The 17,520-nt window shown below is 37.3% G+C and overlaps 1 protein-coding gene across 1 annotated transcript in view; it reads right to left on the bottom strand.

Annotated features, from left to right (window-relative positions):
• Positions 5,520 to 17,520, bottom strand: part of LOC109838676 (BUD13 homolog) — a gene marked incomplete at its 5' end in the record, with an annotated part of 12,679 nt that continues 678 nt past the window's right edge. The window contains 7 exons of the mRNA XM_020407099.1: positions 5,520 to 6,361; positions 6,943 to 7,120; positions 7,206 to 7,278; positions 14,061 to 14,164; positions 16,668 to 16,723; positions 16,881 to 16,945; positions 17,055 to 17,516. Coding sequence (XP_020262688.1) covers positions 6,276 to 6,361; positions 6,943 to 7,120; positions 7,206 to 7,278; positions 14,061 to 14,164; positions 16,668 to 16,723; positions 16,881 to 16,945; positions 17,055 to 17,516 — 1,024 coding nt within the window. The remainder of the gene's footprint in view (positions 6,362 to 6,942; positions 7,121 to 7,205; positions 7,279 to 14,060; positions 14,165 to 16,667; positions 16,724 to 16,880; positions 16,946 to 17,054; positions 17,517 to 17,520) is intronic.

Raw genomic sequence — 17,520 nt, 5'->3', positions numbered from 1 at the left:
ATTAGCAAGAAACGCCGAAAGTTAACAACAGACTTAAATAGTTAACCATTGCGAGGAACAATTGTTGAGAAAAATTTCATCATCTTAAAGTTAATAAACAGTGCCAAAAGTTAACATGTTCAGGCAAAAGTTAACAGGAAACACAAAAAGTTAACATGTACAAACGAAAATTAACAAGGAGCGCCACAAGTTAACACGTTTACCTCAAAGTTAACAAGAGACTTAAATAGTTTATAGTAAATATAAATAGCTTACATATAAAATTATTATACTTCAAAACGATTAGTTTTACATTCTTACAGCTGATATTGCTTGAATACAAAATTTGAATAGTATTATTATTCATACTGAATTATTTTTCACCATAGAATACTATTCAAATTATGTATTCAAGCAATATTAGCTATAAGAATGTAAGACTAATTGTATTGAAGTACAATAATTTTATATTTAAGCTATTTACATTTACTGTTAACTATTTAAATATGTACATGTTAACTTTTATTTGGACGTGTTAACTTTTGGCGTTGGTTGTTAATTTTCGGCTGAACATGTTAACTTTTAGCTTTTCATGTTAACTTTCGTTCAAACAGTGTTAACTTTTGGCGATGCTTGTTAACTTTCAGCTAAACATGTTAACTTTCCAACTAAACCTGTTAAGTATTTGTGGTATCAACAATGAACATATCAAATTGATGGCAAAAATACTATAAATACAATAAGAATAATAAAGTCAAGCTTGTTGTATTGTTTGTCATCCACATCTACTATTAATATAACCAAAATCAGTAACACAATATAAACATGCGCACAAGTTTTTATAAAAACTCAATTTTTGAAACAAATTTCTCTCCATCCTTATTTAATGGCTTTGATTGTTTCTTTTATCTCATCCTTCTATTAGAAGCTCAGCTACAAGTCTGGCACATATGACACCAGAGTCATTCATACTTTCTCCAGAGCCATTCATACTTTCTCCAGAGTCATTCATACTTTCTCCAGTGTATTATATTTATCTGAAATGTGATGACATTGATGTATATGTATGAAACATCAGACCCATACAATCACATCAACCACCATTGATGTTGTCACTTTCTAGTTGATGCTCATCAATTGATATTGCCTTCCTCACATTCTCCACCATAAAGAACTCCTCAATGACCAAATATACCCAATTAGCTCCTGTAACATTCCATTAAAACTCCTGGTACTTAATCTCTTCACAGCCTCTGAACCAAATTCAGGATCAACGAACCACAATCCCCTGATCTTCGACATCATGAACTCAGTATAATCACCCCCCAAATGCATCAATGACAAGATCTCCTCCAAGTTAGTCTTCACCTCTCTTGAATCCGGCCCTTAAGGAACCCCAACGGACAATAAATTCTTGATGCGATGATAGAGTCGTAGTCTTCGACGTCGAGTGATCGTTGAGCGGCGTCGAGGGAATGCGAACGGTGAAGTGCGACGTCAATGTGGGAGAGGGCGAGATGCATCGAGAGTGGGCGAGGTCAAGCTGGTGAACGCGAGATGAAACTTGATGGGTAAGGGAGACGGTGGAGGAGAGACAGGAGAGGAGGATGGACGAATCAGATCGGGCGAGGGAGAGGAGAGGGGAGGAGGAGCGGCGGAGTGCGAGGAGGCTGCGATCGAGATCGATGAGGTAGGAGAGGAGGGAGTCGAGGCGGACGTCAAGAGAGCGCTGGTAGGTGATGCATTCGTGAAGGAGTCGGGTCATCGTGCCGACGTCAGTGAAGGATTGGATTTGGGTTAGGTTTTGGGTGTTTAAGCAACATAAGAGAGAAGACAGAAGAGAGAGTGTGTGAGTATGACAGTTTGGATGAGAAGAGGATATTTTCAAAAGATCTGTACAAATACAAATCATATATATATAAAAGTGAGCTTTTGGAGCTGGGCCATACTTTTTTCAGTTTTTTAGGACTAAACAGCATGGGAAAAACTTAATGGGATTGGACCACATCAGGTTTTTTTTTGGGGGTCCTTCACACACTTTTCCCTAAATTATTTCTTCTTCGAGCGAATGCTGCAGGGCGAGGATCGAAGCGTGCTTGAATAGTTTAAGCAAAACGAGAATTGCCCAGTTATTACTGACATTCCTGAAGAAGAAAATTACAGTTGTAGCTCTGACGCTTGGTAGTACTTTTTTTTTGAACTTCTTATAGTAACTTCTAGCGTCTTGTCAGACATTCTCTAAAAACCAAAAATAATAATAATAATAATAAGCAGTCTTCCAAAGAAAATATTATGGGAGGACAAATTTTCAAAACCAACCCCTTTCACTATTTATTTTTGAAAAAACGACCGCTTTTGCAAAAAAATTTAAAAACCGACCTGGTTTCGGCCCTGGAGCTGAAACCAGGTCGGTTTTTGAAAATTTTTATCCGAAACTTCACAGAAGTTGAACTCCCGTGAAGTTTAGTAAAACTGCTAAACTTCACGGGAGTTCAACTCCCGTGAAGTTTCGTAGTTTATTTTTTATTTTATTTTTTTGAACTGCGAAACTTCACGGGAGTTCAACTCCCATAAAGTTTCCGGAGTTTTTCACAAAAACCGACCTGGTTTCAGCGCCAAGGCTGAAACCAGGTCGATTTTTGCAATTAAGTTTGAAAGGGGTTGTTTTCTAGGATTAAATTTCCAAATAGGTTGGTTTTGAAAATTTGTCCTATTATGGGAGGGTTAATCACCTAGAATTTAAAATTAGAACTGAGATAATATGTGGGATAAATTTTTAAGGTGTTAGTCATATAGAACTAAAACTAGAACAAAATTTTACAGTGTTAGTCAAGTAGAATTCTATCAAAACTAGAATTAGGATAATTGTACAAAATTATCTTATTTTTTTTTATTTTTCTATACAAAAATGAGAGTTCTAGTCTCTCAAATTATTCTAAGTTTTAGCTTAGAACTAAGTGGTAAAAAACTAGAAATCATATTTATTTTGTTTTTTTTTTTTTTTTATATTTTTTTTCTTTACTTTTTTCCTATTATGGTTATCACCATCATTAGTCCATCATTATAATAATAATTGTCAATATCTTATAGTTTAACCAAAAGTTATTTAATAGTAAAGAACATTCTTGTAAGTAATTATCAATCAATAATAATAAGTTTAAAATATATTAATAGTATTTATATCTTCAAAATGCATAAATATATATTTCATGATTATAAAAATTTATCCCACGTTATTTTATCAAAATATCTTGTTTCACAAAATTATTCCTATTTATCCCACTAAAATATCCCACTAACAAAAAAATATTTTACTTTAACAATTATACAATTTTACATGAAAATGTCTCAATTGACTAACACCCCTACGGAAAGCGCAAGGAGAAATATTCCAAACAATTTAAAGCTTAGTCAATGGACTGATAAAAATGACTTTAATACAATGACGTTTTAACAGGCTTGCATTGACATTATTGATTGATTGCATTAATTAAAATTAACAGTAAACAACTATCATTCTTCTTCCATTTTCTATAAAAGAAAAAATTTTAAAATCTTTTGTCAACAAAAGTAGCCGAAACTTTTCGTAGTAAAAGGGCTGATATTGTGTATCATTTATAGTTCACCCACCCCTCATTATCTCCTATACAACACGGAGCAAATAACGAAAAAAATATAAATAAGAAAAAGACAACTTTTATCGTCACCCATCATTTTAATAATCCAGTCCCACTATCCACTTGCGCACCAGTGGGAGTGGATTATCAAAAAACCGAGGGTAACATTATCCAGAGCAAACTTAATTACCAACACGCCCCCAAACGGTAACAAGAACCCATTCAAACACCGAGGGCAATCAGGGGCAAAACCGTCATCTGAACCGACCAAAGTCCGCCAGCTTCCTCGATCTACAGCGGCAGGAGCGACCCCGCTCCCCGCCGACACTGTCTCCGGTGGATTGTGGGTCCCACCCAGCAGGATCCACGCAGGTCGACGGAGCATCCGAGTCCGCTCGCCGTTTCGAGATTCGGCGCTCACCAGCGGTCTGAGGGCACACCGCGAAATCCCGACACCCCGCGGCCCGGGCCTCGCCGCCGCCCGCGACGCCCGAAGATGGAAACTTACGGACACGGTTTCGCGTTCAGGCGGACAGCAGCCGTCCGAAAAACGACTCGTCGACGCTACCCGCTCGAGCAGACGGAGTCCGTTGTCCTCCGGTCGTCTCTCGCCGGCGACATTCTCGCTCTTTAAAGATTTCGATCTCGACAGCTTCGGATTCTTTTCCTGACGGCCGGGGATGAGGCCGGAGATCCAAGAATCTGATTTAGACACGCTTGGCCTCGTGGGATCTAGTGGAGCCAAGAGTTGGAGTAAAAGAGAGCACTTTTTGCTCCTGCTCTTCCTGTAGCTGCCGAAAGCTGTAACTGTGTCGGCGGTGGTCTCGGCATCTGAAGGGGGGGCCCACCTGAGCGGGTGCTGAAGAACCGGCAGAGTAGGAGGGCGGGGTTAGGAGGGGACGGCGAGGGCCCGGATCCGCACGGACGCCGTGGTACTGGCGTAGGGGAGAGCCGTCCTGGGGAAAACGAGCGGCGAGGGTCGAGATGCCGGCGGAGCTCCGGCGATCTCCCTTCGCGGGCGGCGATCACGGCGAGGAGGCGCTCCCGGAGGCACGAGGCGCAGACGCCGACGCCGAGCTCGTACGGATGCCTTTTACACTTCATTGCTCGTTTCTGATCTCTTCCGCCATTAGAGGAGAAGAATTTGATTCAAATTCGGACGTAGCTCGTGAAAGAACAATTTAGTAAGATTTATTTCTCTCCCCCCATCAGTCGCGTGTCGAGCTGTTTGGGGTTTTTATTTCAGATTTAGACGAGCTGTTACGGGGGAGCAATTTAGCTTAGCCGGATCCACGGACAGGGCGAGAGCCGAGATCGAGAGGACAAGAATGAAAGAACGCTTTTTGCCTTACTTTTCCACGGTCAAAGCGTCTGACTTCGTAGTTTCCTCGCTCACCACAAATGGATCTCCGCGGAAACCTTCACTCCGACCGGCGAGCCCGGCTTTTACGAAAGAACCCTTATACATTTCTAATTTCTTTTTTGTACAGTCTCTTTCCTTATTTAATAGACTAGGAGTGCTATCTTTAATTCCTGGAAGAAGAAAACTGCTGCTGATGTAACAATGTCACACATCTCGGTTACCCGAAATAAATAGGCAAACTGGTCCACATTTATTGAATAGTAGATGCAACATTATTTACACATCAACTTGGTGTCGCAACTCTTCAAAATATTTACTATTAATAGTATTATCCTGTGCCGCTCCCGCAATAGGGCAGTTAAAAACTTGGAAATTTTGCAGTGGCAATAACTTTTTTTTTAATAATGGAGAAGTGGCAATAATTATAAAAGCTGCAATTTTTGAATAAGTCCCGCATAATTAAAAGAGGATCGGGCCACTACCCCCAACCCTCGTGTGGGTCCACGTCTCATGAAAAAGGTTCGGATATAGTCTCATTATACATTCTTGGATCCGTACCGAAACAGCAACAATTATAGCTAAAATTGAATTACCATGAAGATATAGAAAACATATAGCCAGACTTACATCTATCAAAGGATCTCAGCCTGGACTTGCAAATTTGACACGACCTTAGGTCCTTACTAAGGATGCATATAAGACATAAACATGTCAACCGACCACCTAAGTAAAACAAGGCATATAGTAGGAGATTTCAACTATCTGCACTACAGTTACAAATATCAATTACTAAGAATCTTAAGCACAAGTCCCAGGTGCAATTGTATGCATTAACCAACGAACTCAAGGGATCTTCAAACCGTGGCGGCTACTATGAGAAAGAAGTTCACCATTCTCTCATACACCTAATACGTTAAAACAATGCTGGTACTGAAGGATGGTACTGAAGGATTCCACTTTAACATAAAAGGAACCTTATTGCTGATCTTAAGACAATCCTTCAGCTGTCGCCCTTCCCACTTTTGGAAGCTCAGAAGAAAACTGGAAACAACGGATTTCTCATAAGGAATTAGACCAACTCTTGTAATACAGCACATTAAATCCTTAAGCACATGGTAAGATGAGCAAATTCACAGCCTTACTTCAATTCCTTGGTGCAGGGTATGACCCCTTATACGTCAGAGTCAGAGATGAGCAAGTTTTTACGTCTGAGTCAGAGATAAGCAAGTTTTAACCCAAAAGCTTTCTGTCCAAAGCACAATTCCTTTCCATCTTACTGAAGCAACATACACCTGACGAAATTTTTTCCTGAAGGCTCACATGTCAGACACCGACCACAGATAAGCTTCTGTTTCTGTAGCTCGCTTCTCATTCTGCCTCTTGAATAGTTCTTTCTCATATCCTGTGTAAAAAGTCGGGAAAGCAAGATAATTAGCAAAACAGTTGCGAGGTTCATATAAGCTAACAAAGACCATTTAATTGGTCTATCATATTCCTTACAATTCCATATACTCAGTACATTAGACACTAATGCACAATCAACCAGGAGATGCCTCCACCAAGGTTTTAGAGAGAAAAAAACTCAACAGCTAGATTCTTGAAGCTCAAAAGAACAGTAATTGACAAAAGAAATAGATATACACTGCATAAAAATTGATGGTGTGGAAGAGTTTAGGAAATCATTATCTATGTACAAATAATATCAAACTTGCAGTTATACTGTATTTATATGCACCAAGGAGTAAGATCAATTGAATTCCAAGGTTATCTTAAGCTTAGAGGGAAAATAAGGAAAATGAATTAAGCATGGACAATACCTATGTGACTCAATGCAAATATTATCTTAAGCTCAGAGTGAATTATCGCATAAAAACAACAGCAGTAAACAAAAACAATATGACTCCATGCAAATACCTATGTTACTGTCTGTAATAACAAAAATATAACCATCCTGACTGATAAAAGAACAGTAGTAAGACTAACCATTACTACGGTCAACTCCATCCCAGTGCCGCCCTGGCCTTATACCATATCGATTTGGAGGAAAATCAATTCCCCGCTTTATCCAACTATGACTAGGAATACTTTGAGGAACTATAAAACCGGATTCTTTCATCTTCTCGTCAGTACCAAGATCTTCCAAGACAAGCTCTGAGTTCTTCTGTTACATCGATTTAAAATAAATACGTTAGCAACTGAAGATGCTAACCAATACAAAGAGTACAAACAGCTTTTTCATAAAATACCTTGACCAAATGCGCCATAGGATCACCCCATCTGATCCTCTCTTTTAACATTTTATCGAGTTCTGGATCATCTCTACAAGCAGGAAACGGAGTCAAAAGTTGATGCTAGAAATTCAACTAATACAAATAACATAACTATTTATCTTGCATAATGCAAAAAGGGAAATAACAATATATATAATATGGATACATAACAATCATTTCTCCCAAGGAAAATAGCAATCTATGTGATGCAAAAAGGGAACATGAAAAGAGTTGGCCAAACAGTACATATTCCAAACAAGCCAAAAAATCCAATATTGCATGTCAGCTTCTGAAGACCAAATTTTGTCGTAAAATGTAATAGAAAAGACTGGATTTCACAACAAACACTCTCTTATCATATTATAAATGTTGAAGTAGAGAATAGCATCATGAGGCACAATACCAACTTCACAGGTTTAAAGATTCTCTGCCACCTTTAGGTGAATCTTCCATTAACAATTCAAAATTCAAATCTTCAGGTTCCAACAAAAGATTCTCTGCCACCTTTAGGTGAATCTTCCATTAACAATTCAAAATTCAAATCTTCAGGTTCCAACAAATGTGCTTTCGTGCCATCTATTATGGAGTGCTACACTATTAAATGGTCATACTTTGTAAAAAATATGGAACCCAATACTTAAAAAAATACCAATAATGGGGTTATAAATATACAGAACAGTAGGAATAGATATTGACAGATATCTATTGTTGTTGTCATCATTTAGTAGTAAATAACATAGCTGCAAATATTTTTATACTGGATAGTCCATTCCATTAGGTATCTAGGGACAGGCTGAACAATCAGCTATTCAGAGTGATTTGTTATAATTCCTAAATAATGGAGTTACATAGTAATAGTTTTCATATTCTTGGCTGAGCTAAAACTACCTTCACAGGTGGCAATGAACCCTTGGTAGCTTAACTACTGAGCATAAGCAGCCCTGTCTTCCAGGCAAGAATCTACAAAGGACATAAATAGGGGTTTGGTTATTTTTCTTTTTCCTTTTTGGTTTTTGTTTTTTTGGATTTTATTTTTAGTTTTTTTTTTTTTTTTTTTTTTTTTTTGGGGGGGGGCCTTTAGGCTAGAGCCTGTGACGTCACAGGGTTACCAAAGTCGTCGAAATCAAATATGCTGGTTAATTACTAATCGATGGGGAACTCTTTTTTCCTTTAAATCTTCTACCTTCCTCCTCATTTTTTAATATTCAAGTAAATCAATGGGGAGATCATTCCTTCTTAAGCTTTTTTACCTTTCTCCTCATCTTCTGCTCATCATTTTCTTCCATTCTCTTTGTCACCACTTTTTTCTTCCTCCTTCCTCCATGTGCACATCCAATAGCTAGACGCTAGGCAGTTCCCATCCTATCTACTGTTAAGAGCCTTGTAAAGTCCACTATATTGTTACTAACTGCTATCTTTTTACAATCAAATGAATTATATTTAAGAATTATTAACCAAGGAAAATTTAAATGTAATGCATATAGGTGTCCCCTGCATAACATCTCCCACAACAACTTTTGATGGCCTAATATAAACAAACAGTCAATAGTTGTAATAGAGCGGGAACAGACATTCTTTGTTAATCAAAAGTGTCTGTTGAAAAGAATTGTACTTCTGGTAACATTATGAACTAATTTCCACTGAATAGGAGATAAGTTAGTATCTATTAACAGTGGAATTTTCATTACTATTCTCAATTGCAGGTCTTTTAACTTCGCTAAATATCCCAAATAAAGAATGACAGGACAGTAGCTCAAGCACCAGCTAGAACTAGATAGACCGAGAAAAAGATGGATTGTGAAAGTAACAGAGATTGTGACTCCTAACTTAAAATCAGAGGGGTTAATATAATTGTGCCCAAACTTTCAAATAAAGACATTGATTGTTATTGTCAATTTGTTGTTATATCTTCTTTCACCATAGTCATGATACTCCCTAACAATCTAGGGGGAAACGGTGCATTATATGCACATGACATGCAATTTACAGCAACTAAAAAGGGGAGCGAAAAGGACAGAGGAAGAGAAGAAATAAAATAGAAAAGAATGAGTACACATATAGATTGTCGTCACCAGACTCACCACGGTTGGCAACCAATGGAATGATGTAAAAGCTTGAAGGCCTAATCATGTCTCCTTAATAAGAAATGGGGGCGGAGGCAATATAGCCAGATGCGGTTGGCAATGAGAAAAGGTGGTGCAGAAGTAAACCCAACATTCAAAAAAAATTTATATTTTCCTTTCTTTACTTTTCTCTTCCCTACTTTTTGTGTTCATGCTACAGAACTTTCGTATAATCAGATGCAATGCAATTTGTATGAATGCATGAATGACAGTCTCCAGAACCGATCTAAGAATTATGTTCACATATGTTTTAAAATACTTTATCGTCCTCCTATTAATTCATTGCAATTTGCAAACATACATGAAATTTTTTAGTATGTAGACTTTGCTGGACACAATATAGAGTCGTCTATGGGACCTCTTACTTCCTACTATCCCCATCCATACTTGTTAATTGTTATCTATTCATCATTTCTACTGCCTGGAAGCAAAACCATCAAATACCATCCATAAAAAATTTCCCTCTTCATTTAAAACTACTAACACTTAAAACCATCATATGAATGCTAGTTTGATCTTATATTTCTACCAAAACCTTTTTTTTTTCTTGTGACTTTCCACTTTCTCATCAGGGAAATAGACCATTAAGTAATTCATTGCCGTAATTCACAGCTAAAATTCATGAAACCTTTTTCAGTCTATGGACTTCTCCCGGTACAGTATCTAGAACCGTCCATTGACATCTTTCCTCTCATCCTCGCCCATCCGGTTACCTATTTATTATTAGATTTTCATATCCTTTCTTCTGTCGGAAGTAAATCATCGAGTACTGTATCTATACAAGTCCTTCCTCTTAAATTAACCCTCCCACAGATTATCTTACATACTATAACCTTGACCCTCTTTCTTTAATTAAAACAACTAAAACCATCCAATAGATACTGGTATTCATCTAGTATTTTTACTGCTGCCTTTTTCTTGTGATTCCATGTCGCTTTCTACTGTTTTAAGAGAGAACATATTTCAGTTTATTCTATATAGTAATAGACTAATAGTCATGGATATAACTTTTTATAACACACACCTCATCCTCTTCTCCTGTTGCATCTTTTACAAGCAAGAAGATGCAATGCATGATTATTCTGATGCTAGAGTATTTCACTGCCCGATGTTCCCAAGTATGTAGAAACTAAAAAGAGACCGATTTTACTAGACTTGTCTTTTTCTTAAAAGTTAAAACCCTAAAGGTTTCTTTCCTAAAAACTCAACTAACAGGCAAATATATCTCAGATAAGCCTATTATCCAATAAGGGGTTGTTTGCTTGATTTCCGAAAAAGGGCAAAAACTGAATTCCAGCTAAAATGCCCTAAATCCGTGTGACTGTGTACAAATTTCTGCCCAATTCACCCAAATTCCCATTTCGAAAAAATTCAACTAACAATCAAATATATCTCAGATAAGCCTATTATCCAATAAGGGCTGTTTGCTTCATTTCCGAAAAGGGAAAAAATTGAATTCCAGCTAAAATGCCCTAAACCCACGTGACCGTGTACAAATTTCTGCCCAATTCACCCAAATTCCCATTTCGTACACCCTTTTGTCCACTTACAAGAGGAAGTTCCCTATTTTATGCCAAACAAACAAGAGAAACACAAATGTAGAATGGATTTAGGGGCTGTTTGGTTGATTTCCTAAAAAAGGGTAAAAGTTGACTTCCAACAAAGAAAACCCCAACCCACATTAACTTGTCAAGTTTTCCCCCATTTCGGCTCAAATATCTCTGAGACGGATTTACTCTTTTAGGGACCCTTTTCTCCACTTTAGAGAGGAGATTTCCTCTTTTTTGTTGCCACCGAAACAATGAAAACAGAAATAAAGATCGAAAATACGTTTGCCTAAAAGAGTGAAACCACTTTTCATTGTTTTTTGCTCCAACCAAACAGACCCTTAATGGAAGTGGGTATCCATAAAAGGGGGAAATCACTAGTCTAGCTCCGTTCCCATCACCAAGGCACACGGTTCTGTGTAAACCCAAGAGCTAGCATGCACACACTAAGGTGAACCCCATTTGTTTGTAACAAATTCCAATGTCATCGCTTAAGACGTTAATATGCCTGATTTGTATCAACATACATCAGTTCTTTCATTCTTAAAGTAACAAAAGGTCGTGCGTCAGTAGGGGTGGGCGTGGGGCAGGTCGGGCCTGAATGGGTCTGGCCGACGGCTCTGACCCCGGGTCTGGGATTGGACCTAGCCTGGCCTATGGCCCTCTTAGGGTCAGGCCAGGCCAAACCCAGCCCATGACAGGTTGGATCATGGGTCGTCGACCGACGAATTTTTATACCATTTTTATTTTTTTTATTTTTCTTTTTTATCTGTAGCCTTATTTGACCATCCGCCACCAGACCAGACGATAAAACCTGCAACATTTACAATTTCACGATCTCAACACGTGTCAAGATAATGGTACAGCTTGTTTGATTCAATTTTTAAAACAAACCCCACTTTCAAATTTATATTTTGGATTAGTGTAATTAGCGCTAGTAACAAAGAATGCAATCAAGTTTTATACTTTTAATTGCTTCGCTGAATACAATTATTGTAATTTCTTGAAATATGATTAAAAAATAATAATGTAATATCATTGAGTTAATAGATCTCAACTAACAAACTGTAAATAGTTTTATAATACAACTAAAATTGATTTGTTAATCAACAATTTGTATACTTTAACAACAATTTGTATACCTAACTAAATATTGCATTTATATATGTACTCTATGTGTAATAGTAACATGGTAATTCCCTATGGTAATTCTTATGTAATCAGAGACAGTTAATAAATGTAAGGAAAGGTAATTAGTGGCGTATTTATAGCATTTGCAATAATTGTTTTTTAATATAAAATATGATGCTTATCATTTTTTTAAAAAAATTTATGTAGGGCGGCTGAAATAAAAAAAAATAAAACATAAATAAAACGGGCCGGGACGAATCAAGTCAGGTCCGATCGGGGATGGACCGGACCAATAGTGGGCCGGACCTATTTCTCTGACACCGGGTCTAAGGAAAACTCAGCCCGGGCCTGATTGAATTGTGGGTTGGACTGGGCCTAGCCCATTGCGGGCCTGGTTGGGCCAGACCCGTTGATGGCCATGCCAAGTCTTGAACCATGGCGGGCTGGGCGGTTCGACCCACAGTTCGAACCTAGGTCAAACAGGCACGTGCCCACACCTATGTGTCAGCACATGTAAGCTCTTGGGGAAACACCATAGAACAGACACATAGCGTAAAGATTTAAAAAAAAAAGACAAAGATTAGATATTGCTACAACAGAACCTAAAACTTCCAAGCATATAGGGAACAAGGGCCTGTATTCAATCAGGCAATGGGTTGAGCTTTTGAGTATCTTGATTTTGTTTAACATTAGAACCATATATGTCAATCCTCATGGGTTTGTTTCTTCCCATTTTTAATGAAAGATGGATCCATTAAGTGCAAATTACATGTAGTTTTGGCTTTTCGTGCAAGTATTCAAGTGCAAGGTAAGGATCAGAATTTTTCTAAAATATCATCCATAACTTCGGCACTAATAGAATTCTGGTATGCTCAAGTTGCAAAATCTCAATGCCAAAAGAAGAGAGATCACAAGGGCTGAAAATTAACAGTCAGGATGGTGGAGTAAAACAACAATGATTCACGTCCTAACCTAAGCACATCCTACTTGAATACCACACCACTACTGGAAAAACAAATGTTTTATATTTCCTCCAGATGTAGAATTGAATAGTTATTTATTTTATTGTTTGATTCAAAAAACTACAGCAAGATTACTTGACCAGCTCCATCATACAAGGGTTAAGACCTCGTACATTTCCTCAAAATATTCATGAAAATTGCCCATTTATTCACAACATAAAGAAGGTAGATGCATGTCTTCACATCATTTAAGGATGACACGTTTGTTTAGGTACAGTTTTCTCGATCCAAGAAATGTGCAACTTTCAGATAACCAAAATTATGAAATCATTTAACCAATACTATGAAATCATTTAACCAAGCTTTTTATGAGTCAATTTAACTATTTTCTTACAATAAGGCCAAAGGTCTGTCAAACTTCCAGCCATGACCCTAATAATCGTTCAAAAGGAGACAAATCTCCAGACAATACTTGGTAGCAGCCCATATACTACAGAGAAGAAATCACAAAGTAACGAGGTACATATTCTCATGTAAAGAATAAAAAGAGCTCATTAAACCAAGGTTTCTGGAAATTTTATTAATTATTTTTAATGACATATCAGAAAAGGTTCCATTTTTCACCCTCCTCCCTTAACTATTTCAAGTTTTCACTCACAGGTTTAAACAACATAATTTGCAATACTATAACCAAGTTTTTGAGAAAATATATTGATTACTTTTAATGAAATCAGAAGAGCTCCCATTTTTCACCTCCTCTCCAATAACTATTACAAGTTTTCACCCACAGATTTAAACAACAGAATATGTAATACTATAACCCAAGTTGGTAGATCAATATATCATATGAATAGTGTAGGTGATGGAGGTCCTTGATGTCCATGTATAATTACATCTTTTAGTACATAAATCCCAGCTGGAAAAATAACTTCTCAATGAACTCACTAATTCATCTAAGTTTATCCGGCATACATGGACCAATATTAGCAAATAGAAATATTAAGTTTTAAGTTATTTAAAAAATAAATGCTCCATATATTCTATAGTGCAGTACCATTAGAATATTACCTAGTGCGTGCAAAAGGTTTATCCTTCTCCAGTTCCAAGTCCTTGATCCTAGCTTCCGCTTCTCTCTTTTGTGCCAACCCTTTACCCCATTCCAAGTTCTTTTCCTGAACAAAAGCATGCATAGGACATAAAGATTTAAGTCAATAAAATAAAATAAAAATTAGCAAAATTAACCTCTGATCAAAATGACAATAATCTGAAGGAGGGAGGCAGGGAGGGAGTCCTACTTTTTTATATAATAAATGGCATTCCATGAAAATTTCAAATATGGTCAATTTCACAGAACGACTACAAACTATTAGAGAGAGGTTACAAAGCATCCTACTTTTTGCTCTACTTTTTTATATAATAAGCTGATATGCCATGAAGATTTAAAATATGGTCAATTCCACAAAACTACCATGAACTATAAGAGGTTTCACATAAATATTTTTATTAGAGAAGAATACAAAAAATGACTAAATTTGCACGATCAACAGACGTAGGGATAAGCTGGCAAGTGATACGCATGTGATATTTTAACCTTAATTACTTTAAGTAACTACAGTCACCATCTCCTTTTCTTAACTGCTAGGGGTATTTAGAGTTCAAATAACACTATTAATGTCATTAGGATAATTTTTGATAGTATGTGGTATTTTCTACAGATTTAAGTCTGGCATTTTTTTCCAATAAAAACAGTGTATGGAATTTTTTGCAAAACACTTAATAGCTCATAATAATTCCATGAAATTTGCCCTTTAAGACAGGAGATTCAGTGTTGCCAAGGACGATTCATAGTTCACTACGGCAGGTTAGTCAGACCATCTACAAGACAGGAGATTCAGTGTTGCCAAGGACGATTCATAGTTCACTACGGCAGGTTAGTCAGACCATCTACAGGGGAACAATAGTAGCTCAAGTTAGTCATGCAAGATATTTCCATAAGATATATCAGTCCTCTTCTAATCAAAGACTCTGCTGACTTAAACCTCTTTTTAAATGATTACGTAGGTATTATCCCTATCCCACCTGGGAATAAGAAAAGAAGTAAGGTGCAGGTCTTAATCCATCATGGGATTTTATCTCAGCACTTGTACACTTTGCTTTTTTGTCCTCTTCCAAATTCTTAAGATTTTCTTTCTCGAAGAGCAAAGCCATCTACAATATTATTAGCGGACAATGAAATAGACTTGGCCATCAATTCATAGGGTCTTAAATTTTTGATATTTGCTTAAGCCCTTAATTTCAATTCTCCTGTAGCATAGAAAAATTCCAATTGATAAACTGTAAATCTACTGAGACCCTCATAATATCACAAACAGGGGTGTTCCAATATTCACCTTATGCCTGTCCTTCATTTAGTTCCCTACTTCTCAAGAGCTAGCACTATAGTAATCACAATAATCTCTGCACTTAAGTCCTATAATATCACCAGCAACACTTCTAGTCTCAACTATGTCATTGCATTTAAGTGCAACTTAATTAAGTTGGCTACAAGGAGCACCCAATAAATCTTCTCATCCAGCATATGAAATCTAGTTCATACTGTTTCACGTGTTCAAAGAATGGGGTTTTGTCGCAGCAAACATATTGTTTCGCGTGATCCAATATTCAACAAATATGGGGGGTTTAGATATCAATGCATCAGTTCATATTACTGGTATAATTGCTAGTATGACAAAAAAAATTGGCCTGTATTTTAGATGCTACGGACCTGCACTAAATACAAATGTCTTCCGGAGTTTTTTACGAATAGAAAATAGCATGTCTAACTCAAAGAGAATATACCAGACAACACATTAGCTTCTAAGATGATATGTAACAGTATACGAGACAATGTATCATCTGCTAAAGCAAAAAAGTGTCAAGACAAACTTTGTTTTAGTCATATGATGCTTACATATTAGATCTTATTTCACAGTACTGAGCATTAATCAAGACAAACTTTGTTTTAGTCATATGATGCTTACATATTAGATCTTATTTCACAGTACTGAGCATTAATCTGATTACACTAGTTGTACCTTGCCTTATGCTTACATATTAGATCTTATTTCACAGTACTGAGCATTAATCTGATTACACTAGTTGTACCTTGCCTTGTGCCACGGGAAATGCTAGGGCAAGAAAAAGTAAAACCAATTGGCTAGTTATTGGGCCCAACTATTCACACTCCCAAACAGTAACTTTGGGGGTGTGTGAGGACTAAATTGCCCTTCTCCCAAACCATCCCAAACAGTAACTTTGGGGGTGTGTGAGGACTAAATTGCCCTTCTCCCAAACCAAACCAGACCAAGTCCAAAAGGGCATTTTCGGCAATCCAACTCCCAAAGTTACTGTTTGGGAGTGGATATAGCAAACATGCTAGTTATTGTGCATTATTCACTAGCATGTACAAATTGTTCTGGCTTATGAAGTACTATCCACGACTGTCATAAACTAATAACAGAAAGAAAACTAAGCTTATTCTAAACATAATGTCTTCGCAACAACAGTTATGACATTGTATGGTTCTTAAGAGGATTTTATAGAACAAGTGCTAACAATTTCTTCTGAATTAACAAGCAACAATTGCAAAAGTGTGTGGACAAATTATTCCGAATAACATGCAGAGATATGACAAACCTTTGGTTTCTCTTCTTCTTGTGCTCTCGCAAGCTGTTCTGTATTAATGCGCCTACCTATAACAACATCATTTTAAGCAATAGGTAACAATATACTCGCAAGCTGTTCTGTATTAATGCGCCTACCTATAACAACATCATTTTAAGCAATAGGTAACAATATACGATCAGCTCAAAATATACAGATAGGTAAGGGAATTTTCATCAACCAAACCTTCTTTATCACGAAAAACTGGTTGTGCTCCTTTTCCACTCATAGATGGATCCATAGCAGCAAACCTGCATAATCATAAAAATACAGTCAGCTATCAGCTTTATGTGTAGATCAAATAACAAAAACAGAAAACGTAACTTTTTAGCAATACATGAAACAAATTAAGCATGACACCTTGATATTTCCTCCTTCCTCTTCTTGTCATTCTCCTTTTTAATCTCCTCAGCTGATAACAACCCAGTCCTTCTTGATTCTTTTGCTGGAGATGGTTCCTTTCTCTTTCTTGGAGGTGAAAGATCTTCATCCTTAGACAAATATGGTTTTTTTCGCCTTCTCGGGGGTGAAAGGTCAATGGAAGGAGATACTCCTCTTCTCGAAGCCTCGGCCAACCGCTGCCTGCTTCTCCTTGGAGAAGAAAGATCATCACCAACTTCAGGAGATTGATTTCTATTTCTTCGAGGAGGAGAAAGGTCATTTACGGGCTCCTTTCTATTTCTCCTTGGCGGAGAGAGATCAGCATCTACTTTGGGAGATCGATTCCGATTCCTTCGTGGAGGAGAAAGGTCATCTACAACCCCCTTTCTTCTCCTTGGTGGAGAGAGATCAGCATCTACTCCAGGCGATCGATTCCGGTTCCTCC

This window comes from Asparagus officinalis, chromosome 4 (assembly GCF_001876935.1).
Source record: "Asparagus officinalis chromosome 4, Aspof.V1, whole genome shotgun sequence".
Taxonomy (NCBI): domain Eukaryota; kingdom Viridiplantae; phylum Streptophyta; class Magnoliopsida; order Asparagales; family Asparagaceae; genus Asparagus; species Asparagus officinalis.
The sequence above is the reverse complement of the archived record's forward strand: the minus strand, read 5'-3'. Positions and strand labels throughout refer to the sequence as shown.